At 47.0% G+C, this 24,721-nt stretch overlaps 1 protein-coding gene across 1 annotated transcript in view; it reads right to left on the reverse strand.

The window, feature by feature from the left end:
• Positions 1-4,020: 4,020 nt before the first annotated feature.
• LOC309808830 (forkhead-associated domain-containing protein 1-like) overlaps positions 4,021-24,721 on the reverse strand; it is a gene marked incomplete at both ends in the record, with an annotated part of 1,104,685 nt that continues 1,083,984 nt past the window's right edge. Inside the window, 6 exons of the mRNA XM_082629403.1 lie at positions 4,021-4,047; positions 10,969-11,134; positions 11,672-11,889; positions 12,313-12,408; positions 15,330-15,446; positions 17,356-17,453. Coding sequence (XP_082485529.1) covers positions 4,021-4,047; positions 10,969-11,134; positions 11,672-11,889; positions 12,313-12,408; positions 15,330-15,446; positions 17,356-17,453 — 722 coding nt within the window. The remainder of the gene's footprint in view (positions 4,048-10,968; positions 11,135-11,671; positions 11,890-12,312; positions 12,409-15,329; positions 15,447-17,355; positions 17,454-24,721) is intronic.

The raw sequence follows: 24,721 nt of genomic DNA on the forward strand, positions 1-24,721 counted from the left end.
AAATAAGTCTTGGTTGTGGGCAGCTGTTCTGTGCACTGCAGGATGTTTAGCAGCATCCCTGGCTTCTACCCCAAGATGATAGTATCACCCCCACCCCAGTTTAACAACCAAAGTGTGTCCAGACATTGCCAAATGCCCCCTGGGAGGCAAAATGCCCCCAGTTGAGAACCACTGTCCTAACCCAGCTTGCCTGGCAATGACCAGGCAGGCATGTACGAAGCCACCATAAACTAGCCCCAGCCAAACCAACCAGACCAGTACAAGTGGCCAGCTTGACGCCTGGAATCAGGAGAACTAATAGTCGCCATTTTAAGTCACTAACTTTTGAGTGATTTGCTCCACAGCACAAACAGGTACATCTGACTACAGTGGCTGAAACTGATAGGATTGATTTATTTCTACAACAGGATGTACAGAGGTAGGCAGTTCAGGTACAGTGCAGAGCACAGTGATGCCACTAGGCTCCCACCCAGGCTTTTCATGTCTTTCCACTCCACTGTCCTTTGAGGTGGGCTTTGGTCTCTTGCTTGTTACCTGGTGATCCCCAACATGGCTGTTCCAGCTCCAAGACCGAGCTCCAGGAGAGGAAAAGGAGACAAGGCAAAGGGACAAAGAGAAAAACTTTCTCCTAGCAAAGCCTTGCCTTTAATTCCAGAAGGGAAGCCCTGCCCAGGGCCTTCACCTGCATGTCACTGGCCAGAACTGAACAACACAGCCAGGTCTAGCTGCAAGGGAGGCTGGGAAATGAGGGCATTTCGCGTGCTGCTTATACAGTAGAGGGAGGCAATGACTAAGGGGCTTGTAGTGTCTGCTGCACTGTCTCACTGGGGGTCGTCTTGGTTTCTTCTTCTTCTTTTTTTTTTTTTTTTGCCACACGGTGTGGCTTATGGGATCCTAGCTCCCTGACCAGGGATTGAGTCCGGGCTCTTGGCAGTGAAAGCGCAGGGTGGACTGCCAGGGAATTCCCTGGGTCTTGGTTTCTTGTCTCTACCTGTTGCTTATCTATCCTGGCCATCTCTTTCTAAGACTGGCTTTGTTTCTCCAAACACAGTGGGAGAAATGGCCACCCCAGCTGGGAACTGCATCAAGACTTTCAGCTCCGGGCCATTAATGACCTGTGTGGTAACTCCATGTCCCACTTCCAAATATCAAGGGCACAGGTGCTGATTGGCCCAGCTTGGGTTAGAAGAGAAAGCTGATTGGTCTGGCTTGGGTAGAATATCTACTGATCAGCCAGTCAGGTGTGGCCAAGAGAGCAGCAGTAGGTAGGGTAAACCTGGTTGGGGAATGTGCATTCTCAGAGAAAGCGGTGTGTGGCTGAGGAGACACCTAAAGAACCATCTAGTTCAAGGAGTGAAGAAAGGACATTGCCATTGTGGGTTGCAATGTTGATATGATAAAGATTAACACGTCCTTTGAAAGACCTCAAATACAGTGGAGCCACATAGGCATTACATTTAACTTATGCAAATTCAAATATTTGTATTCAACCAAAGTATTTTTTTCCCACACAATTTGGCTTCCAAACATGAGCCAGCTACTTAACTACTGCCTGACCAAGTGATCTTTTCTGGTGCTGGAGATTGCTGTTTTGGATTTTGGGGATATGGTACAGTATAAGTAATATGTTCTTTATGGAAAACTGCTGGGATTTTCAAGATTATTTTTAAGGTCAGGTGATGCTCCCCCTTCTCACTGTGTAAGAAGTACCTTTAGTGGAAGATCATGCCAATCATTTTTCCCATTTCCTTCTAGTTTTAATCAGTATAAAGAATGCATTTGGTTTTAAAATATCAAAATACTTTTATTGTGCCTTTTTAAAAATAAAAAATAAATGATATTCATGGCTTCTGGCTCTTCCTCCTGTTTTGTTTGGTGGTCTCTGGCTGTACAAGAAAGTCAGGGAGAGAGCAAATGGCTGGAGAGAAGGCAAGAATGAGGGTCTCTTCAAACACCACGGGAAAGGGGTGTGTCCACCTGGGCAGTGTGTGTTCTTTGATGACTGGGTACTTGGTCTGTCCTGATGGCCTGGGACTTGACCTACTGGGCTGTCTTGGTGCGGCAGAATGGGCAGCGTGAGACGGAGTTAGAAACCTGGGTTCCAGACCCAATTCTTGAATTTACTAGCTGTGTGACTTTAGGCGGGCCATTTAACCTCTCTGGGCCTCAGCTTCCTCATTTGTAAAATGGGGAACATAATGCTATTTACCTCCCAGGGCTTGAGAGAGGATTAGACGAGAAGTGTTTTGAACACCGCAGAGCGCCATATAAACATGACTCACTGTTATGGAAGCGATAAAACTGGTTGCTGTTCACATTTATTATAATCAATTCAGATATAAATGCACTATACCATGGCCCCAACAGCCCTGAGGTTACCATTCTGTCCTGTGGCCCCAGTACACGCCCTGGGTTTTCTCAACTGCGGGCTTCTCAGAGCTCCTTGGAAGTGTGACATTTGGGTTTGTCACTACCCAAACACATAATTGCATCTACCAGGCCTAGGAGTCTGAATTTCAAACTTATTCTTCATATGCCTGTGTATGTTTACATTCATAATATCTGTGAAAAGAACCCCTCTCCTCACACACTCCAAAATACAGTATTGTGCAAAATACCAGTCTAGGAAGCAACACACTAGGGTAGCAACCTTTAATGTCCTAACAAAGCATCTTAGTAGTTTGACGCAGAAGAGTTACACTGACTCACGGAGGATCACGCGAGGCCCAGCGGGACGACGTTTCTAGTTCCTTCCACCAGGTTTAGAAAACAGAAGGCTCTGGCTGGATTTGCTGGACATTTCTCTCTTCAGCATCTCCCTTCCTTGGTCCATCTTTGGGGTGCCTTTTCTGGCTCCAACCTACAACAAGCAAGAGCAACAAATGCCCAAACTCTATAATTGTAGGGAGATCCCCAAATATTTCTCAAATGGCATTTTTTTTTACTGAAAATAAAATCTTTGTTGTAAAAAATATTTATATATACACATAGACGTGAGCAAAACGAAGGTAAAATGATCCACCATTATCACACTACCCACAGGTAACCTTATTCACATTTTGGTGTACACTCTTCCAGATACACAGATAACGTTTTCTTCTGACATTTGCATCTTTTTTTGAACCAGGAGTTTCTGATGATAGGCAATTTCATTGGGATGGACTTTCTCTCAAAAAGCTGTTACTGAACTGAATGCCTTATGTCTCTGATGTCTTAGGAGGGTAAAATGCAGCATACTCTAGGGGGTCTGTCTAACCCTTTTCTGAGCACTACTCCTGGATCCAGGCAGCCATGTGTGTGACTCTGTCCCTGGTCATAGCTGATCGGGCACTTGGCACGGGCTGGGCTTTTAAGATGGTCACTCCCAGGATTTGGGTTATGGGTTCTAAGATGCTACTTGCTTCCTGGGCTGGTCCTTTGAACTGGGGGACCATGAGGTCATTCCTTCCTGTCACATGACTGGAGAGAGCAGAGATCAGGGGAGCCACACAGAGACACAGAGAGGAGATACGGCCTATGTGTGCGTGTGCGCATGCTTGTGTGTGTGTAAAAGAGAGGATGCCTGAGATCTGATGGCTTACCAGTTCTATTTCGAGGCCAGTCTCTCTTTCAGCTCCCAGTTTTTATGAGGCACTCACCCCTATATCCTTAAAAAAGCCCCCTCCCCCACTTTTTAATTTTTTGCGGTACGCAGGCCTCTCAGTGTTGTGGCCTCTCCCGTTGCGAAGCACAGGCTCCGGATGCGCAGGCTCAGTGGCCATGGCTCCCAGGCCCAGCCGCTCTGCGGCATGTGGGATCTTCCCAGACCGGGGCAAGAACCTGTGTCCCCTGCATCGGCAGGCGGACTCTCAAACACTGCGCCACCAGGGAAGCCCAAGGCCCACTCTTGGGGAAGGAGTCGCCCAAGTTACACTTGGCAAGGAACCTGGAGGAAACCTTTCTGTACTGAGGAGATCTTAGACACCAAACTTCTAAGCTCAGGCTGGAGGGCAGGGAGAATGGGAAGTTGGCTCTTTGCTCTTAGCCGAAGCACCATTTGCCCCGCTTCTGTTAAAGCCAGAGGCAGCGTGAAGTTCCAGGGGGTCTCACATCTCAGAGAAGCACAATGTTCCCACAACATCCGGGGCCCATCCCAATATCTCCTCTGCCATTTCACATCCGCAGGTGGTCCTCAGACAAAACCTAGATGTAGGGCAGTTTCTGCCTCCTCCCAGCTCAGTCATATATGTGAGTGAATAAGTAACAAACTTCCAGTCGTTTCCACTTTGCAGGGTGGCAAACGTCTCAGATCAAGTGGGGCCCTCAGGATGCTCTCTATCCTCTTAACATCCTGCTCTGGGGAGTAACCACCTTCTGGTCTTAGCACAAGGATGCTGGTTGAGAAGCTTCTATTTTTCAAATATATCCCTCACCTAGAATATCTTCGTTTCTTCCCATGATAATTTGGTCGCCTCAGCATGACTGTGGCCTTTTATCAAACTTGAATGTCTCCTATCTCATATTCAACCAAAATGTGTTTGGCTTTCTAGCTTCCTGAGAGCTCGCCTCTACTGTCTGCAAAGTGGGAACGTGGACTGGCTTAATTCCAGTTCCAGGGCTGATTTGTCAATGGCAATGTTTCAACATGTTCAAGATTTCATAGTCTTAATTCTCAACTTTGAAGAGAATTCTAGAGGATGCTTCCTTGAAATTTAAGAGAAATACCACTGGAAATGTATCAGGTTTATTACCTGGAGGTTTCTAACCTAAAGGAGGAAAAGCTAGCACTCACCTGGGTGTCAGATCTGCACTGATTCCCAGCTCTCCTACTGAGCTGTGTGGCTCTGGACAAAGAAAGTCTCTGAGCCTCAGACACCTCATCTGTAAATTGGGTATAATAACAACACCCACCCCATAGGGTTGTTGTGAAGCTTAAAAGAGATACTGCACATCGAGTGTTTGGCTCTGTGCCCGGCACATGCCAAATGCTCAATACATAATAGATGTGGGATAACTGTCCACTGGGCTTCCTGCTGACGTCCTAGGGTTTTCTCTCTTCTCTCTTCTGGCTCACCTGGAAATGTGAGTTCTGCATCTTTGAGTTCTTCATCAGCTCTCCAAACATTCGTCTCTTTAACACAGAAAGAATATTGACAAAATTTAGTGTATGTTCTTCTTTGCCTTTTACATCAGAGAAAAATGGATTTTTCTCAACTTTCAGATGCTACCCATTTGGATGGAATGTTGAGCCTTCCTAGGTGAGGAGGTGAGGATAGAGATCTGCAGAAGGGGGTGTGGCTTTGGGGCAACGCTACACTGTCCTGCTGCACCTTTTAGGGAATCTCTGTTCCAGATTCCAGCAGAGAAGGAGGTGGTCAACCAAGAAGGCTATGAAGGATACTGTATTCTTCTTGGAGGACAGATCTGCTTTAGCTGGAAGCAGAGCCTCCTAGATCAGTGGAAGAGGCTGTAGATGTCCAGTGGCTTTCCACCCAGTGGAAATGTTGAAAGCCCCAGTGGCTAACCTCCCTGGCAGGGACTACAGGGGCCTATTGGGAAGCCAGCATCATTGAAAACCTGGAGCTTGCCGCTCCCCTGGGGTTTGATTACTATTGCTGACCCTGATCTGCTCAAGACCCTGCACCTCAGGGGCAGCTCATCAAAGAAAGAGCATCCCCTAGGCACTGGAGACACAAAAGTGAGAGGGAACTGGGGTCTCCCTTGCAGACTGACACTCTGCAGGTGAATGTGCAGTGGTGTCAGGAAGGAGACGTTCTCCTAGAGCCCTGAGCATCCACTGGGGTCGCCAACCTGATTCCTACAGCGGCCAGGAAAGGAAAAGAAGTGGGTGAAGTGAGCTGGGGTGGTGGTGGACAGCAGCAAACACACGAGCCCAGGGCCTTTCTAAGGGGCCTGGAAGATGGAGGCTTGTGATGGTGGCTTGTGGGTCTGTGGGCCTAGGGTCACCAGATCTTCCAAGTTTCCCAGAGAAGCTGGAAATCCAGAGTATTCCAGGAAACTGCCCTATTTTGAAATGTAACTTAAAAAAAAATCCCATGAGCCAAATGGAATATATCTGTGGGCTGCCATCTTGCGACACCTGGTTCAGAACCTCCCTGCTTGGTGTCTAGTTGGTGCTCAGTAAATGTTGGAGGGGTTGCCAGATAAAATACAGGATGCCCAGTTAAATCTGAATTTCAGAATGAAGCCAACAAATTTGTGAGTGTGAATATGCCCCGTGTAATAGTTAGGACATTTATACTGAATAGCTTTTGTTGTTTATCTGAAATTAAAATTTAACTGGGCATCGTGTTTTTGGTTTGTTTGTTTTCCCCTAAATCTGGCAACCCTACCGGGTAGTCACAAAACTCAGGGAGGAGATAAGGCTGTCTTTTGGGACAGGGCATAGGTGCTTACAAGACTCTTCCATTCTCCCAGAAGGATGCTAACTCTACCCTCAGAGGACTGTCTGTGAAGGCTGATGGGCCCGTATTGAACTGACAGTTGCCCTCCAGGCATTTTCCGTGGAGAAGGCCTCGAGCCTGCAGCCACTCAGTATTTATCACAAACTCAGTTGAGACAATCACTATCCAAATTCCCAGATATTATAAAGCAGGGGTTAGTTTTAAACCAACAGCCTTCTTCTCTCCCACCCCATCCCCCGCCTTTTTTTTGGCAGAACCGTTTATCCAAGCAAAATCCCATGAGGAACTTGGGGTATAAGATAATGGAGAGCTTCTCTGGCGGGAGAAAGGTGTGTGTGCTTTGAGAGTCACACCTTTCCATGGCACCCAAAGGCTCCAGGGAACCCCAGTTTGAACATTGCTGCAAAATTCCTTCCTGGATTAAGTTCCGTCAGTGGGCAACTGGGCACTGAAGGGCAGAGCCTGGCCCCTGTGCACCTGCTTTTCCTGAACTTTACTGAACACACTGGGATGTGATGAAGGGGGTGCGGGAGGGTCTTTTTCTTTAGCCTTCTTCTATCCGTATGCTGCATAGGCCTGGCCACATGGTTCTACTTCATCATTGTGGGCGGAAGAGTACCACCCCAAGCCCCTCCCATCCCACGCTCCTCCTACACAACATCTACCAATTGTGGGGCTTCCCTGGTGGCACAGAGGTTGAGAGTCCGCCTGCCGACGCAGGGCACACGGGTTCGTGTCCCGGTCAAGGAGGATCCCACATGCCGCGGAGTGGCTGGGCCTGTGAGCCATGGCCGCTGAGCCTGCGCGTCTGGAGCCTGTGCTCCACAACGGGAGAGGCCACAACAGTGAGAGGCCTGCGTACCGCAAAAACAAACAAACAAACAAAACACAGAAGTGGCACGGAGGAAGCCAGAATCTTGAGAATACCTGGGCCCAAGGAAATCTTGGAAGATAGTGAGTTAAAGAGAATAGTGAGGATAATGACGATGGTAGGAGAGGGTGAATGCTTTGTGGTCCTATGTGCTAAGGCTTTTGTATACAAGCTCCCATTGGGAAGGCTACGAGCTAGGTGCCATTTTTATTCTCATCTTAAAGAAGAGGGATCTGAGCTAATTAAGCAGAGGGAAGGTTAGGGGCTTTTCCTGGCTGAGACCACAAGGCAAAGCAGTGGTCACGCGTCCTAGCCAGGACTTGATTGGCTGGAGATTTGATTGGCAGGAGAGCTGAGCGGCTTCTCCTGCCAGAAGCAGCCGGTGCCCTTCAGCCTTTCTTACACTTCAAGCCCTAAGAAAGGGCTTGCGTGCTTCCCAAGTGGCAACTTCTGTGCATTTAAAAATTTCCTCTTGAAAATCCCAGCCTTAGCCCTTTCACAAAAGGTATCTGGGTCCTTTCTTGGCCGTGGCCTAGTCGTATTCACCAAAGAGAAGAGCGCGTCCCATAAGAGCTGGCGGCTTTGGGAGGACCGGGGAAGGCGTCAGCTGGCAGGAAGCTCCCTGAAAGAAATAGAGGAATCCCCACCCATCCATGAGCTGCCTATTCTTCCCCCTTAGAAACAGGGCTTGTGATGTGTCAGGCACTGCAGGCATTTTGCCATTTAACCCTCCCACTGCCCCACGGAGTAGGCCCCTTGCTAACAGTTTTGGTTGCTTTTGTTGAGGAACCTGGGATACAGAGGTCAAGCCACTTACTCAGGGTCATTCGGGGCAGCGGTGGGGCTTGACCCCTATTTGTTTGACTCCAAATCTGGCCTCTGAACTCTGAGAGACACTGCCGGCTTCTTGGGTGATGTGGGAAGTGGATTCGAGTGAGCACGGCCTGGGCCGCGGTTCCCGTCCCTCTGCCACATGGACAGAGCCACAGACCCAGTTCGCTGTGAAGGCCCAGCATCTTATACCAAGTCTCATTTTCACAGCCAGAGATATTAGTGTGGAAATAGGACTTTTGATTCTTGAAAGGTCTGCTTGGTGAAGAGATGGTCAAAAATTAAAACTACAAACTCCCTTTTTTTGGGGGGGGGCAATTCTGAGGCTAAAGATGTGTAATTTCATCTCAGTGCTTCAACACTGCCACCTCTGTGAACGGGTGAAGAGTTTCAAAGTTTCATACAGGAGGCTAAAAAACTAAGGCTCCTTGTGAAAATACTAAGTGTAAAACTTAGAAAAGAGGAATTCTACTTTCTGTTCATTTCTGCTTAAAGACAACGAAGATATACTCCCTGGAAGGAACGGATGCCAAGACAGATATATACAAGTGCCCTTTAGGATCCAGCAAACTTTAAAATGTATTATTGTTTTCTTCCTGACAAACAGGCTGGCCTGTCCCTTGCACTGTGTATGAATGAGGCAGCCCATGAATAATGCATGTGAAGCCTGATTATGTAAATCCTCAGGTTTTCAGTACATGACAATGGCTTTTTTTGGGCCCTTCTCTGTCCCATTCTGTGGTCTGGTGTCTCTGCTTTGGGGCCTAGTCTGCCAAGCCCTGGGGGCGGGGGCGGCATTTCGGGGAGGGGTGAGCTCTCCAGAGGGCACATCAAAGGGAAAGTCACAACTCTGTCACTGGCCCAGCTCTCCCTGGCATTGCTTGGTGTGAAAGGAAACTGTCCTCTGCCTGAGGCAGCCCGATGACACATGCAGACTAAGGCCTGTGATGTTTAATTCACAGCAGTGAGCACTGGAAACACCGCATCCAGTCTCCCTCAGAGCAGGACAGCCACTTTTCATTTCTGGGGCTCTAAGCCAGAGAGCCTGCTGTCTGGAAACCTATTGCCTGGAAGGTTCGCAGGATGGAGGGCAGGCTTCTGCAAGGAACTATCTGACCATCACCTCCTGGTTGAGGAGAAGGGCACCCTTCTATGACCTTGGCCTCCTTAGAGCTCATGCAGGCAACAAACACACACATGCAAATACACACACATGCACACACACAGCACATACTCACATGTACACAGATACACGCAAGCATGCGTGTACAAATACACAGCCCCAAGTCAGAAAGACTGGAGTACTATTCTGGCTACTCAGAATAGCAAACCCAAATCTTTATTCTCAGAGAGCTTATTCCTCGGTGTATCCCTGGCACCTGGCAGAACAATGAAAATCAGAAGCGCCGCCTTTAAAAACACTCGGGCTGTTCACTCAACTGATTGTGGTCATCATTGCAGGAGGCAGGGAAGTCAGATCATGATGCTGGACACCCTTAAGCTCAGTACAGTGCTGTGTGTCAATTATGTCTCAATAAAACTGGTAGAAAAAAGAGTTATCTGGATAGAAAAAACAAGATAAAATACACGAATTATCAAAAGTTAAAAAAATACAGACGAGCTAGACTATGAGTCTCAGAAAGCACTGTTCACAACAGCCAGGACATGGAAGCAGCCTAAATGTCGATGGAGGAGTGGATAAAGAAGATGTGGTACAAATATACAGTGGAATACTACTCAGCCATAAAAAAGAGTGAAGTAATGCCATTTGCAGCAACATGGATGGACCTAGAGACTATCATACTATGTGAAGTAAGTCAGACAAAGACAAATATCATATTATATCACTTATATGTGGAATCTAAAAAAAATGATACAAATGAGCTTAGTTACAAAACAGAAAGAGACTCACAGACTTCGAAAACAAACTTATGGTTACCAAAGTGGAAATGTGGTGGGGAGGGATAAATTAGGAGTTTGGGTTTAACATATACACACTATTATATATAAAATATATAATCAACAAGGACCTACTGTATAGCACAGGGAACTCTACTCAATATTCTGTAATAACTTATATGGGAAAAGAATCTGAAAAAGAATAGATATATGTATATGTATAACTGAATCACTTTGCTATACACCTGAAACTAACACAACTCTGTAAATCAACTATACTCCAATATAAAATAAAAATTAAATTAAAAAAAAGAAAGTTAAAAAAGATAGAGGCAAGCTAGACTGAGTCTCAGAGAGGTTAAGCTAACACATATATATGGAATCTAAAAAAAAAAAAAAAAAGAAGGTTCTGATGAACCTAGGGGCAGACAGGAATAAAGACACAGATGTAGAGAATGGACTTGAGGAAATGGGGAGGGGGAAGGGTAAGCTGTGATGAAGTGAGAGAGTGGCATGGACATATATACACTACCAAATGTAAAATAGATAGCTAGTGGGAAGCAGCTGCATAGCACAGGGAGATCAGCTCATTGCTTTGCGACCACCTAGAGGGGTGGGATAAGGAGGGTGGGAGGGAGACGCAAGAGGGAGGGATCTGAGGATATACATATGCATATAGCTGATTCACTTTGTTACACAGCAGAAATGAACACAACACTGTAAAGCAATTATACTCCAATAAAGATGTTAAAAAAAAAAAAAGCTGCCTGAAGTCACACAGTAAATGGCAGAACAAGAGTCTAAACCTAAGTCTGCCTAACGCTAAAGCTATTCTGCCACCTTCCTTTGCAATGAGCGAATGCATTCTGTGCTGCCTGGATCCCACTGGGACCTCAGTTGGCTGTTTCTAAAGGGAGCTGAGGGGCAGCCTCAGAGGCTCTGCTCCGAGCAGGGACCTCTCACCTTCTGCTGCCTGATCGCCCTGGTGACCCTCTTCTCCTGGTGCAGCCGCTCTTCCATGTGCGCCAGGGCCTCCTTCAGCAGCGCCTTTTCTTCGGCCTCTTTGGAGATGTCGTCCTTCAGCTTTGCCACCTGTGACTGGTACATCTGAACCGACACTTTGCTCTGCCTGAGCACACAGGAGAGACAAAGTCTCTTTTCTCCTCAGCTTTCTCACTCACCACCAATGCTCCCGACCTGGGAGATCCTCAGAACACTTCCATATATGCCTGGCTTCGCGGTTTCCTTACAAGTGGGGGGAAGGCTGAAGATGTGGGGACTAGAGGGCAGAATAAATAGCCCATTGGCTGTGGACGTGCAGCATGAAGGGGGCAACGGTTATGCTACCAGCCCCTCCCAATTTTCCAGAGAGGGTGGGGGAATGGATACCACTGAAAATACGATGGAATTATGAAAAGCACACACATGGTGAAACATCAGACACATTTATAAAAGGTGCACCTTATTCCTTAACAGTAGGGTACTCTAACTGCTGCTTTCTTGCCCAGAGACTTGGGTCCATCAGGCCCTGAGTCACCATCCCGCCTGCCCCCCTCCACACCCAGGCCTCTGTCCTCTTGTTCTGGTCCCTAAGGGTCTGCAGCTGCCCCGAGGTTTAGCCTGGAGAATGGAGGCCTGGGCCTTTTGCCGGAGACATGGGCCATATTTGAGCTGTTCAATGTCCTTCTCGTATTGTCTCAAAAGCTCTTTTCTCTGCAGCTGGTTCTTGAGTAGGGTGATCTTATCAAACACCAGGTACAGGTCTCTTTGTCGAAGCTGGTAGACTCTCTCCCTCTCTTTTGGGGAGAGGTGTTTCATGGACACGTGACCTGACATACCTCTGATGTTCATCAAAGTCCCGAGGGTTTTGCTCATGTCCATGTACTACGAGAAAGCATTTCGCAGGTAAGAGGCCTGGCCCAAGACCGCTGGTGGCCCCTTTGAGGAGGCAAACGCCTAATTCTGTTTCATTCATTTTCTGCAGTTGCAGAGAAGAAACACATGCTTTGCAAATGAGTGCATTTGGGGTTTTTAGTAGGACTTTCATTTTCCCCCGCATCCATTTACACTATGCCTTTTTGAGAATTGGGGGGAGGGGTGGAGGGGGAATGACAACAGACATAAACATTCATTCTTACTACCCAGTCTTGCAAGGAACTGGGCTCTGCAATTTCCAGCCCATGCTGGGATAGGAGATGGGTCTCGTGGAGCTACTGTAACAACTAAAATGTATGTGGAGTTGATGTTTAAACTACCTGCAGGGCACGCAGGTTTGGACAGGAGGGGACTGATGCTGGGTATACCTACCAGCTTTTCACTAAGATCTAAAGCGTCAGCCACATCCATTTTCCTTAACTTCTCAGAGACCATGATGGACCCTGGGCTGGAAAGGCCATTTTGAGGCTGAAATAAAAAAAAAGAAGAAAAACTCTCTTGGCATTCCATTATGATTTTCTACATCCAGAAGAATAACCCAAAGAATAATGGAAGAACTGGAAAGATACTAAAGAATAATTTGAGAGAGTTAATTTTTTTAACATCTTTATTGGAGTATAATTGCTTTACAATGGTGTGTTAGTTTCTGCTGTATCAAAAAGTGAATCAGCTATACGTATCCATATATCCCCATATCCCCTGCCTCTTGCGTCTCCCTCCCACCCTCCCTATCCCACCCCTCTAGGTAGACACACAGCACCGACCTGCTCTCCCTGTGCGATGCAGCTGCTTCCCACGAGCTATCTATTTTACCTTTGGTAGCGTGTGTGTGTATATATGTCCACGCCAAGAGAGTTGGTTTTAAATCCAGTCTGACTCTGTGAACTGCTTTCTATATGACTGTGTTCCTACCACTTCAGAGCACGACTGCCTTTGAAATGATGCATCACTTATGCCATTCTTTGGCCACCGTCTCGTCTGTCTTCCCTTTAGGCCAGTGGTTCTCAACCGGGGGTGACTCTGGCCACCCGACCCCCTCCAGGATATTTAGCAATGCCTGGACACATTTGTGGTTGTCATAATTGCTGCTGGCGTCTAGTGGGTAGAGGACAAGGATGCTGCTAAACACCCCACGATGCATAGGGCAGTCTCCCAAACAAAGAGTTACCTGGCTCAAAAAATCAGTACCGCTGATGTTGAGAAGACAAGCTCCAGAAAAATGGGGACCATGCGGCTTTTGCTCACTATCTCCCTCCTTGTGCCCAGCATGGCACCTGGCACCGAGTGGTGCATAGTGGGCATGTTTGTGGAATGAACGAATGAAGGTTAAGTGGAAAATAGCCTCCCTCCTTTTTATTAAAGGAATCTCATTTCTGTGCAGCAGAAACCATACCCTCACAAAATTTGGCCCAACCTTCTCCTAGTTCTGGAACCTGGTGGGTGAGCATCACTTCAGACCCTTTCCAGAGACAATGCAGATAGTGTTTGCAGCTGCATCTCCCTAAGACCCCAACCAGCCAGCTGGCTGCTGGAAGCCCAAATGACTGCATGGAATGGCCACCAGTCTGAATAGGTTACCCGATCTGAACGACTACAAATAACCATAATAAGCCTCCTTAAAAAATAAATTGGCTTTTAATGCTTGTCATGAGCATCTCTTAGCCCTAGCATTTGTTGGCACTACCCTGAAAACCTCTGAGATTAAAAACAAAACAACTAAAAAACTATAATGGCCCCCAAAGTGACTGTGATAGATAAGAGTGGACATATTTGTCTATGTATCTATGGAGATGAGAATAAAAGAGGGTATCTGAAGATGACAATAAACCGGGCAGATCTGCTGCAAAAAGAACCTGAGATGCTGCTCAGTGTCTTCAGCTACCCTGAGCTGCATCCTCTGTACCTCTCCAGACGCCCCCTCTTTTCCTGAGTGGAGGGTCACTAAGGAAGAGCCTGGGCTACAGGATCCAAGTACACAGTCCCCACCCGGTCTCTGCAGGCTAGCAGACACACCACCAGGGACACACCCCTGGTGTGTCTTCAATCATTATTCTGTGACCTTGGGTGAGGTACTTGACCTCCTGAAGCCTTAATTTTTCTTATCTGTTAAATGGGGACAATAATAGTAACTATGACACAAGGCTGCTACGATGGTTCAATGACATAAGGCATGGAGCCGGCTGAGCTCAACGCCTGGCACACAGTAAGCAGTTCACAGATGTCAGCTATTCTTCCTCCTGCTCTTTCCTTTAATTACTGCCAACCTTGGAGGATTGAGAGTTGGGAGGTTTCCTGCTCTGTGGTGTCAGTGGTGGGATGAGGGCTTGTTGCCAAGGGGAAGGTCAATCTTGGAAGCAGGACCATCAGGACGTGAGATCCAGCTGAGCTCCCCACCTGGAGACGGTCCCTCCACTCCCAACCTCAGAGAAGGAAGGTTCGATTTTATCAGGAAGACCAACACGTTTCTGAAGACTCACACCTCTAGACGTGTGAGCAAATGTCTAGAAAAATTGTAGGAGAAAATGCTGGTACAGATAGGATGGCTTTATTATGTTTTCCCAAACCTGGTTTAGACCAGCTGCCACAGCAAGCCACGCTGACCTGAGCTGTCCATTGTCATGTGTCAGTCAAACACCCGATCAAACATCCATTTAGGATACAGGGCACCTTCAACCTAACAATCAAATTACTTCTGAAAATCCTGGAAAACACAAACTATGCTCCCTAAGAAAGGAAGGTTTTCTTGGATAATACTCTTTAAATACTGTTTGACAATAATAACTATCATCTATTAAAGTGCTCGCTATGAGCTAGGCACTGGGATAAGCACTTTACATAATGATCTCCTTTAATTTTTCCATCCTCATTTTACAGCTGGGAAATTGAAGTCCCAGAAAGGTTAGGAGGCTGCCCAAGGTCACAGAGCTTGCAGAGCTGGGATTAGGACACAGGTCTCTGATTCTAGAACTTGTGTCTTCTTAATCATCATGGCTCCCTTTGGCTGCCCTTTATGTGTTCATGTTTTTCAGTTTATAGCAAAAAACAAATGTTAGGCAAGCTCATGACATACTGTTGTACATTAGCTTGTTGGATATTTTCTGCAGAATATAACATGTGATGTGAAAAGGAGGGCCCAGAGATTGACCTGGCCAGCATCAGTGCAATGCTATATCATGCTGTACATGATGGCAAGCCGCCTTTCTATTCAAACATTGGATTGCTGGTACGGCCAGGCACCGATCAGTCCATACAGGTGCCAGCCCATCAGGGAGGACCTGGCCTCGAACCAATGATGTATACACTGGTGCCAGGGCACACGGCTCGTGTCTGTCCTCATGCCCACCCTCCCCACGTGTCAGTCAATGCAGAGACAAAGTTTCTTTGGTTACCGTTCCGATCTCTACTCTTGAAAAAGTTGGCAAGTCAGGTTTTACATCCAATATTTTCTGAACATTTTTTTCCATCCCGAGGGTCTTTAAGTCTAGAAATGATCCATCCATGTGGTCCTTGTGATCTATAAAAGAAATAATTTACACTCAAAAGAAAGGCTCAGGAAGAAGTTACTGCATGTAAAAGTCACAGCTGCTATTTACTGGACACTTACCCCAGGCCAGTACTAATGAGCTCACCATCCTCCCTTGGCAGGTGAGGCATCGAGGCCCAGAGAGGTGACATGACTTGTCCAAGGCCACACAGCTCATATGAGGCTGCAGCCTCCCAGGGCGGGGGCACTGAGGGGGAACCTTCGGCCACAGGTGTGAGGATGGACTTGAACCCAGGCTTCTGTGTCCTAGCCCAGGGCTCCACCCAGCAGCAAGCTTGGCTTCTTGAAAGCCCTATTCCCTCTAAACACGGTATTTATCCTGGGAAGTTCCCCAAGGTTGGTCCTTGCACAGCATCCGTCTATGAAAAAGTCCCAGGGGAGGCGCCATCATTCACCTGGTGTGATCACTGCTTGGCTGAGGCCCCACTGGGCGTGGGCACGCATGGGTATGCAGAGTTGGAGGGGATGGCGTGTCAGAATGGAAGAGGTGGTTGGGTGAATGATGCCTCCCCCCAAAGATGTCTGGGTCCTAATCCTTAGAGCCTATGAACATTACCTGACAGGGCAGAAGGACCTTTGCAGATGTGATGAAGGTAAGGATCTTGAGATGCGGGCTTATCCTGGATTAGCTGGGGGGACCCAATATAGGTGCATGGGTTCTTACAAGAAGCAGACACAGGGAGTCTGACTACAGACAGACAGAGACGGTGATGTGACAGAAGCAGAGAGTTGAAGGTGCTCCTCTGCCGTGAGCCAAGGAAAGCGGGGAATTTTTATTTCCTCGCCTTTTCCAGTCTAGAGACTAGAAAAGGCAAGGAAACGGATTCTTTCCTAGAGCCTCCAGAAGGAACCAGCCCCTTGCCTTTACCTTAGCGAAACTGATTTTGGACCTTTGGCCTCCAGAACTGTAAAAGAATAAATATGAGTTGTGTTAAGCCCCTAAGTTTGTGGTAATTTGTTAGAAGAGCCATAGGAAACTAATATGGGGGGTGAAGGCAGGAGGTAGGATGAGAGGTGGGGAAATGCAGTGCATGTTCTGGAAGAGCTTAATTGGGTTAGAGCAGATGATGGGGGAGGGGAGGAGTAGAGGGAAGAGTTGGGATGGAAAGCTGAGTTCAGTTTGTGGCCAGCCTAGAACAGTAGCCTAAAGAGTATAAACTTGATTTAAACATCACTGAAATGTCACGAGTGTGACCTGTGTGCCCGGCCCTCTGCCAAGCAATCAACGCATCACCCCACTGTATTGTCCCGCCATCGCCTCCTTTTACACATGAGGCGGTCGGGCTCTGAGACCTGTGGCTGCTGGACGCCACACAGCTGGCAAATGGCTGAGCCAGGGCTTGGGATCACAGTGGTGTGACTCCAGGGTCTGAGTCACTGCTATTTCAGCTTCTGATGGAGCAGTGAGTTGGCTTAATGAAGGGTGATTTTTTTTTTTCAGAAAAATAACCGGGATGTATCAGAGACGAAGGAGCCAGCAGCATTTCTCAGCTGCAGCATCTCGACGTGTTGGGCTGGACAGTCCTCGTCGTGGGAGCCGTCCTGGGCACCGTAGGACGTTTAGCAGCATCCCTGGCCTCTACCTACTGGCTGCCAGGAGCATCACCCACCCAAGCTGTAATTATCAAAGATGAGAGGGTTTCAAGAAAGCAAACCGAGAGGGTTGGGTAGGCCAGAGAGAACATGGCGGGGGGAGGAAGCTGGGGCTTCAGTGCGGGGGGGCCACGTCAGTTGCCAAAGAGGCAAAGACAATGTGGGAAGTTGGTGGTGAGCACACAGGGTGTAATGCACTTCAAGGTCTTAGTGGGACAGGAGTACAAGCAGTAGAAAAGGAGCTAAAGAAGCAGTGGTCCCAGTGAAGATGCACCAGCTTGAAGTGCATGTTTGATGACGAAGGAGAAAGATGGAGTGGGAGGCTGTAGACGCTGAAGAAGGAGGTCGTGATTCAGGAGCTTGTGCACAAGGTGGTCTGGGAGGGAGAGAGAAGGGGAGACTCAGGGAGGGAAGAGCTGCATTTGGAAAGAGAACGTAGTGAGGGAAGATGGAGGGAAAGGAGGAAAGGTGGGTGCGGAGAGAGACAGGAGGGGAGCTGAACAGGCTCGTGCCTGGGCCCTTGACCTCTGACAATGCCACTTGCTGAGAATTTCCAGCTTGGAAGAGTGAGAATAATAATATTATAATAATAGCTATTCAGTATTAACCACTTGCCGTGTGCCAGGCACCATGCCAGAAGTTTACCACGTGATATTTTCTGATCATTACAAACAGCCCAGCAAGGAAATGTGTTTGCATTTATAGGTGAGACACAGACGCCCAGCAAGGTTAAGCTATGGAGCTGGTAAGCAGTAGGATCAGAATTCAGACCTAGGTCTCTCATTCTCTTTTCAGAGAGACTAGAGGCTGGAGAGTGAAGGGCTGGGCTGGCTTATGTGAAGGGTGCGTGAGGAGAGGGGCACTGGGTGGATCCCGAGATGGCAGAGATGGGTGATGCAGACTTGGGCTGTTGGAAAGAGGGATTTTCTTCTCTGGGAGAAGCAGCAATTCTTGATTATAGTTCTGGTTACAAAATTTACACATGCCTGTTACACAAATCCAAACAGGGCAGAAACCCATAAAGTGGAAAGTGTCCCCCCGCTGTATCCTCAGTGGCCGGCACACAGTAGGGCTGCAATAAATAGTTGTTGAACGACTGAGGGAAAGTCAAGGCTCACGCAGTCTTATCATGCTGGGATAATACTCTCAACACTTTTATGTCTTTTCCTCCAGATTTCTCCTGTGGTTGGATATTGGCATTTGAAAAAAAAAAAAAAAAGAAAAAAAAGGGGAGAACACTGTGCATATTGTATTACAACTTTCTTTTTTTTCACATAAAAATACTGCATATCTTGGATATCTGAGAAAGAGCGATTTTCTATGTATGCAAGGAATCCTTTTATTTGCAACAAAGTCTTGCAGAAATAGACACAATCAACTGAGCTTGCAAAGATCAATGTAAAAAGTCCTTTCTTTCCCTTATCAAAAGAAGCTGAGAAACCAGGCAGGAGGAGAGGGGAGCTGACTTTTAAGGTCCTCCTTAGATGTTTCCTGTCTTCCAGTGGGACCACACAGTAATCCTTCACCAATTAGATTTTTTTTTTTAGGTCGCAGCTTTTTTATTTTTTAATTGAGATATAGTCAATGTAAAATATTGTATGTTTCAGGTGTACAACATAGTGATTCACAATTTTTAAAGGTTATATTCCATTTATAGTTATTATAAAATATTGGCTATGGGCTTCCCTGGTGGCGCAGTGGTTGAGAGTCTGCCTGCTAATGCAGGGGACACGGGTTCGGGCCCTGGTCTGGGAGGATCCCACATGCCGCGGAGCGACTAGGACCGTGAGCCGCAACTACTGAGCCTGCGCGTCTGGAGCCTGTGTTCCACAACGAGAGAGGCCGCGATAGTGAGAGGCCAGCACACCACAATGAGGAGTGGCCCCCGCTTGCCACAACTAGAAAAAGCCCTCGCAGAGAAACGAAGACCCAAGACAGCCAAAAAAATAAATAAATAAACAAATGTGGGGTTTAAAAAAAAAAAAAGAAAAGAATTAAAAAAAATTAGTAAAAAGTGAAATTAAAAAAAATATATTGGCTATATTCCCTGTGCTGTAAAATATATCATTGTAGCTTATTTATTTTATACATAGTAGTTTGTACCTCTTTTTTTTAAATTGGAGTATAGCTGCTTTACTATGTTGTGTTAGTTTCAACTGTACAGCAACGTGAATCAGCTCTATGTATTCATATATCCCCTCTTTTTTGAATTTCCTTCCCATTCTGGTCACAAAAGGATGGAACGCTTCATGAATTTCCGTGTCATCCTTGCACAGGGGCCATGCTAATCTTCTCTGTATTGTTCCAATTTTAGTATATGTGCTGCTGAAGTGAGCACGGTAGTTTGTTCCTCTTATTTCCCTACCTCTAACTTGTCCCTCCCCCTTTCCCGCTCCCCACTGGTAACCACTAATTTGTTTTCTATATCTGTGAGTCTATTTCTTTTTTTCTTATATTCACTAGTTTTATTTTTTAGATTCCACATAAAAGTGGTATCATACAGTATTTGTCCTTTTCTGTCTGACTTATTTCACTAAGCATAGTACCCTCCAAGTCCATCCATGTTGCTGCAAATGGCAAAATTGCATTCTTTTTTATGGCTGTGTAGTATTCCACTGCATATATATATATATATATATATATAGATATATATATAGATATAGATATAGATATAGATATAGATATAGATATATCACATCTATTTTTCGGGGGTGGCCACACCATGCAGCTTGTGGGATCTTAGTTCCCCAACCAGGGACTGAACCTGGGCCGTAGCAGTGAAAGCGTCAACTCCTATCCACTGGACCGCCAGGGAATTCCCTACTGCATCTTCTTTATCCACTCATCTGTTGATGGGCACTTAGGTTGCTTTCATGTCTTGGCTATCGTAACTAATGCTGCTATGAACATTGGGGTGCATGTATCTTTTTGAATTAGTGTTTTCCATTTTAGGGGAATAAATACCCAGGAGTGGAATTGCTGGATCATGTGGTAGTTCTATTTTTAGTGTTTTGAGAAACCTTCAAACTGTTTTCCGTAGTGGCCACACCAATTTACATTTCCACCAACAGTGTACAAGGGTTCCCTTTTCTCCATATCCTCGCCAACAGTTGTTATTTGTGTTCTTTTTGGTGACGGCCATTGTGACAGGTGTTAGGTGATATCTTAACCAATCAGATCTTTAGTAGTGACCCCAATCTCCTGGGCTGCTCATGACATGATCCAACAATAGTTACTCAACCTGGATTTCCCTGAGGGATTTATTCCAGGATTTTACAGACCTAGCTCGTTACGTGTGTTTTATCCCTTAGGACAATATTTTAAAAGGCAGGTAGTATGGTGGTTCAGAGCAGGGGCTTTGAGGTCAGAGGGACCTGGATGGAGTCCCAGCTTTACCACTCGGCAGCTAGGAAATGCAGCCCATTGTCAAGAGCTGAGGAAGAAGGCCTGGGAAGAGAACTGAGTGCTCACGGCTAAGAAAATCTGACTAGCTGTCAAATAGAGATGCGGCAGGGGTCACAGGTAAAGGCACCTCGGCGTGAGTAAATCAAGCTGCCCTACCTGTGTGCATACCCATCTGCTTGCCATCCACATTTAGTTCACATTAAATCAACAAGTATTCAAGGCTGATGCGGATGGCAGCTACCGTTTCCTAAGGCTTATGTGTGACCCTATGATTTGGGTACCACGTCGTTTAATCCTCACAACTACCTGGTGAGATCTTAACCCCATTTTATAACCAAGTAAACAGAGGCACACAGAAGTCGAGACCTGCTCACACAATGAGTAAGCGCACACTTGAGAGTCACACCTTAGCAGCTGGTCTCCAAAGCCTGAACTCAGAATTATTCGCTCTAATGCAAATGGGGCTTTGCTGGGGCGAGGCCCGTGGTGCGCATCAGACACCCTTCACTCCAGGGAATGAAACTCTCAGGTTTGTCTCTGTTCAAGTTAACGACAGAACCTGTCCTCTAGGAACTGGGCATGTACCTGGTACCCCTCTGGATCTTCGGAGGGCGTGTGGGGTCACAGAAAAAACACAAGTGCTGGGATCACAACGACCTCAGTTTGAGTCCTGACCCTACCATGTACCAGCTGTGTGACTTTGAGCAAGTTCCTTAATGTTATTGATACTCAGTTTCCTTACTTGCAAAATAAAGACGACAATAGTACCTGGCTCATTGGGCTGTTGGAAGACGAAAGTACACAGTACATGTAAAACAACTAACACAGTGACAAGTACCGAGGAGGAGTTAAACAAACCATGGTTCCTACCCTCCTCTTAGGAACTGTGAACACACAAGGCTCTTAGGAGTGCTTGTGTATGGTGATGAGTGACTCGGGGATCCCCTGCTGGCCTCAGTAATGGGAAGTACCTTGAATCACTTATCATGGTGGACTAACACATAAAAAGTTTTTGAGCCAGCTTCTTTTTTTTTTTTTTTTTTGCGGTACGTGGGCCTCTCACTGTTGTGGCCTGTCCCATTGCGGGGCACAGGCTCCGGACACACAGGTTCAGCGGCCATGGCTCACGGGCCCAGCTGCTCCACGGCATGTGGGATCTTCCCGGACAGGGGCACGAACCCGTGTCCCCTGCATCGGCAGGTGGACTCTCAACCACTGCGCCACCAGGGAAGCCCCTGATGGCTTAATTTTGCAACCCATGTTTCTTTACGGGAATGTATGACTAGATTTAGAGACAGAGGCTTCAGTGAGTCCTAAAGCCTGGGGAGGGGACAGTGCACACATTGCTTGGCCCCGCTATTACTAGGATAGAGATCATGGTCTTTCCTTGTTTTAGTTCTGATTTTGAAGAACAGCTAGAACTGTGGGCCACATCTCTCTTGGTTTCACGCACACTCAGACTCTGCCATGATTACAACGACAGTAATACAGGGGTTGGGGAGGGGCTGGGTTGCCGGGAGCAATGCAGCGCCCCCGTTCTCTATGCTATCTGTGAGGGGCAGGCACTTACAGAAAAGTTCATCTGGATTTTGCCTTTTTTTTTTTTTTAAACTTTTTTTTTCTTAAACCCCACATTTGTTTATTTATTTATTTTTTTGGCTGTCTTGGGTCTTCGTTTCTGTGAGAGGGCTTTCTCTAGTTGCGGCAAGCAGGGGCCACTCTTCATCCCGGTGCGCGGGCCTCTCACTATCGCGGCCTCTCGTTGCGGAGCACAGGCTGCAGACGCGCAGGCTCAGTAGCTGTGGCTCACGGGCCTAGCTGCTCCGCGGCATGTGGGATCCTCCCAGACCAGGGCTCGAACCCGTGTCCCCTGCATTAGCAGGCAGACTCCCAACCACTGTGCCACCAGGGAAGCCTTGCCTTTCTTTTTAAACACGTTTAAAAGAAATTCACACCACCTTCTGGATTACCTTAGACATATCCTGGCTGGGGTTGCTTAATCACCAGAGTTGAAAATCACTCCTCTATTCTCATTCATTATTGTAAGAATGTCAAATTTGCGCAGCCTCTCTGGAGAGCGCTTTGGCAAGTAGTATCAAGGATAAATGTTGGAGTTTCCCAGGTGTGGCCCTGGGCTCTCCCTTCTCATTCAGTACTTTCTTCCTAGTGATACCATTCACACGTATGGCTTTAATCACCATCCATCCATCCACCCGTCCATCCATCCCATCTGACTAAGCACCCGCTATGTGGCACATGTTCTTCTGGGTTCCAGGGCCACATCACTGATACGGTTGGATATCCAGGGTGACAGCTGCGTCCTTGGCACCTCACTTTGGATGTCTACAGGCACCTCACACTCATCTTCCCTCTCAAACCTGGTCCTCCTGTGGCATTCTTTACTCTGGATTTTAGTGAAGGAACCACATCTGTACTTTTAACACAAGCCAGAAACCTGGAGACCTGTAGCCCCCTTTCTCTCCATCACTTCCCTTCTAGCCATATCTAACTCCATCACTGAGGCCTGTTGATTCATCTCTTAAATGCCCCTGGAATCTTCTCTCTTGCTCCGTCCCCTCCATTGCCACAGTGAGGGCCACCATCGTGTCTTGTGACAGCCTCCTAACTGCTCTCCCAGGGTTCTGTGCTGGCCACCTTCCTGTACATTTTCCACTCGTGGCCAAGATGACTGTCTCCAAATGCAAGCCTGTTCCATCAGTTCCTTACTTAAAACCTTTCGTGGGCTTCTCTCTGCTCTCAGGTTAAAGCAGAGCTTCTTACCAGTGCTCTGCAAGCCCCCGGCCACACCATGATACAGCCCCTGTGGACCTCCTTCACCAGTCCCTGCCCTCCGCCTCCATTTCTTTTAGTCCCATGAGTTTTCCATGCTTCCTGCGATCCCACCACGCTGCTCCCTCCACCCAGAATGCCCTCCCCTCCCCTCTTTGGCAAATAACTCCTATGCACCCTGCAGGTGCCCTGCCGTCCCTGACCAGGTCAGAGCCCTGCACTTCTCCTTCAAAGCAACTGTCATGATTAAAGTTTTACATGTGAGTGATTTTTCAGTTAAGGCCCCACCCCTATTCCTCCCTGAGACCCTAAGATCTACAAGTGCAGGGAGAGTGCCTGTTAGTTCCCCAATATTTTATTATGAAAGATTTCAAATGTACAGTGAAGAGGGAGGAATTTTACAGCCAACATCCATATACCCCATAACCTGAATTCTACCTGTTTCTGACCCCATTATATTTCCAACCTGCACTGTGCCTGGTATCTAGGAGGCCTGCGATAAATCTTTGTTGAATGAAAGTGGTTCATATCCTTCCACATCTAGGATGATAAAGATAAGATGAACAGGTATGTGTGAATAATATTTATGTCAGCCTCATCTATTAAGTGTGAAAAACTGGAAGCAACTTAAATGCCCATGATAGAGGACTGGCTAAATAAATTACGGTACACCCTTCAGAATGGGGTTCCTTGCCATCAGTGACAGCGATGATGTAGATCTGTGTGTATTGACATGGAAGGGTGCTCCAGATGTACTGTTAGGAATGAAACTAAAGGAAATTGGGTATAATATGACATTATTCTTTTGTAAAGTTAAAAAAATCAATACACGTGGATAGGTAGTGCCTATTTTATGCCAGGTACTATTCTAAGTACTTTACATGTATCAATGCATTTTAATCCTCACAAAAATCCTACGGGGTGAGTATTCCCTATTATCCCCATTTTACAGGTAAAGAAACAGGCACAGAGAGGGGAAGTAACCTGCCTAGAATCACACAGCTCTTTCCATGGGAAAATGCCCTGGAAGTTCCACACAAAATATGATCGTAGTGACGATACCAAACGCTAGCGAGGATGTGAAGCAACAGGAACTCTCATTCATTGTTGGCGGGAACGCAAAACAGCCACTTTGGAAAAGAGTTTTGTGGTTTTCTTAAAAACTAAACGTACTCTACGGACTTCCCTGGTGGCCTAGTGGTTAAGAATCCGCCCGCCAATGCAAGGGACACAGGTTCAAGCCCTGGTCTGGGAAGATCCCACATGCCACGGAGCAACTAAGCCTGTGTGCCACAACTACTGAGCCTGTGCTCTAGAGCCCGTGAGCCACAACTACTGAGCCCGCCTGCCACAACTACTGAAGCCTGCGCACCTAGAGCCCATGCAACGCAACAAGAGAAGCCACTGCAATGAGAAGCCCGTGCACCACAAGGAAGAGTAGCCCCCGCT

This window comes from Mesoplodon mirus (assembly GCF_964341445.2).
Source record: "Mesoplodon mirus genome assembly, chromosome: 7".
In the NCBI taxonomy this organism is placed as follows: domain Eukaryota; kingdom Metazoa; phylum Chordata; class Mammalia; order Artiodactyla; family Ziphiidae; genus Mesoplodon; species Mesoplodon mirus.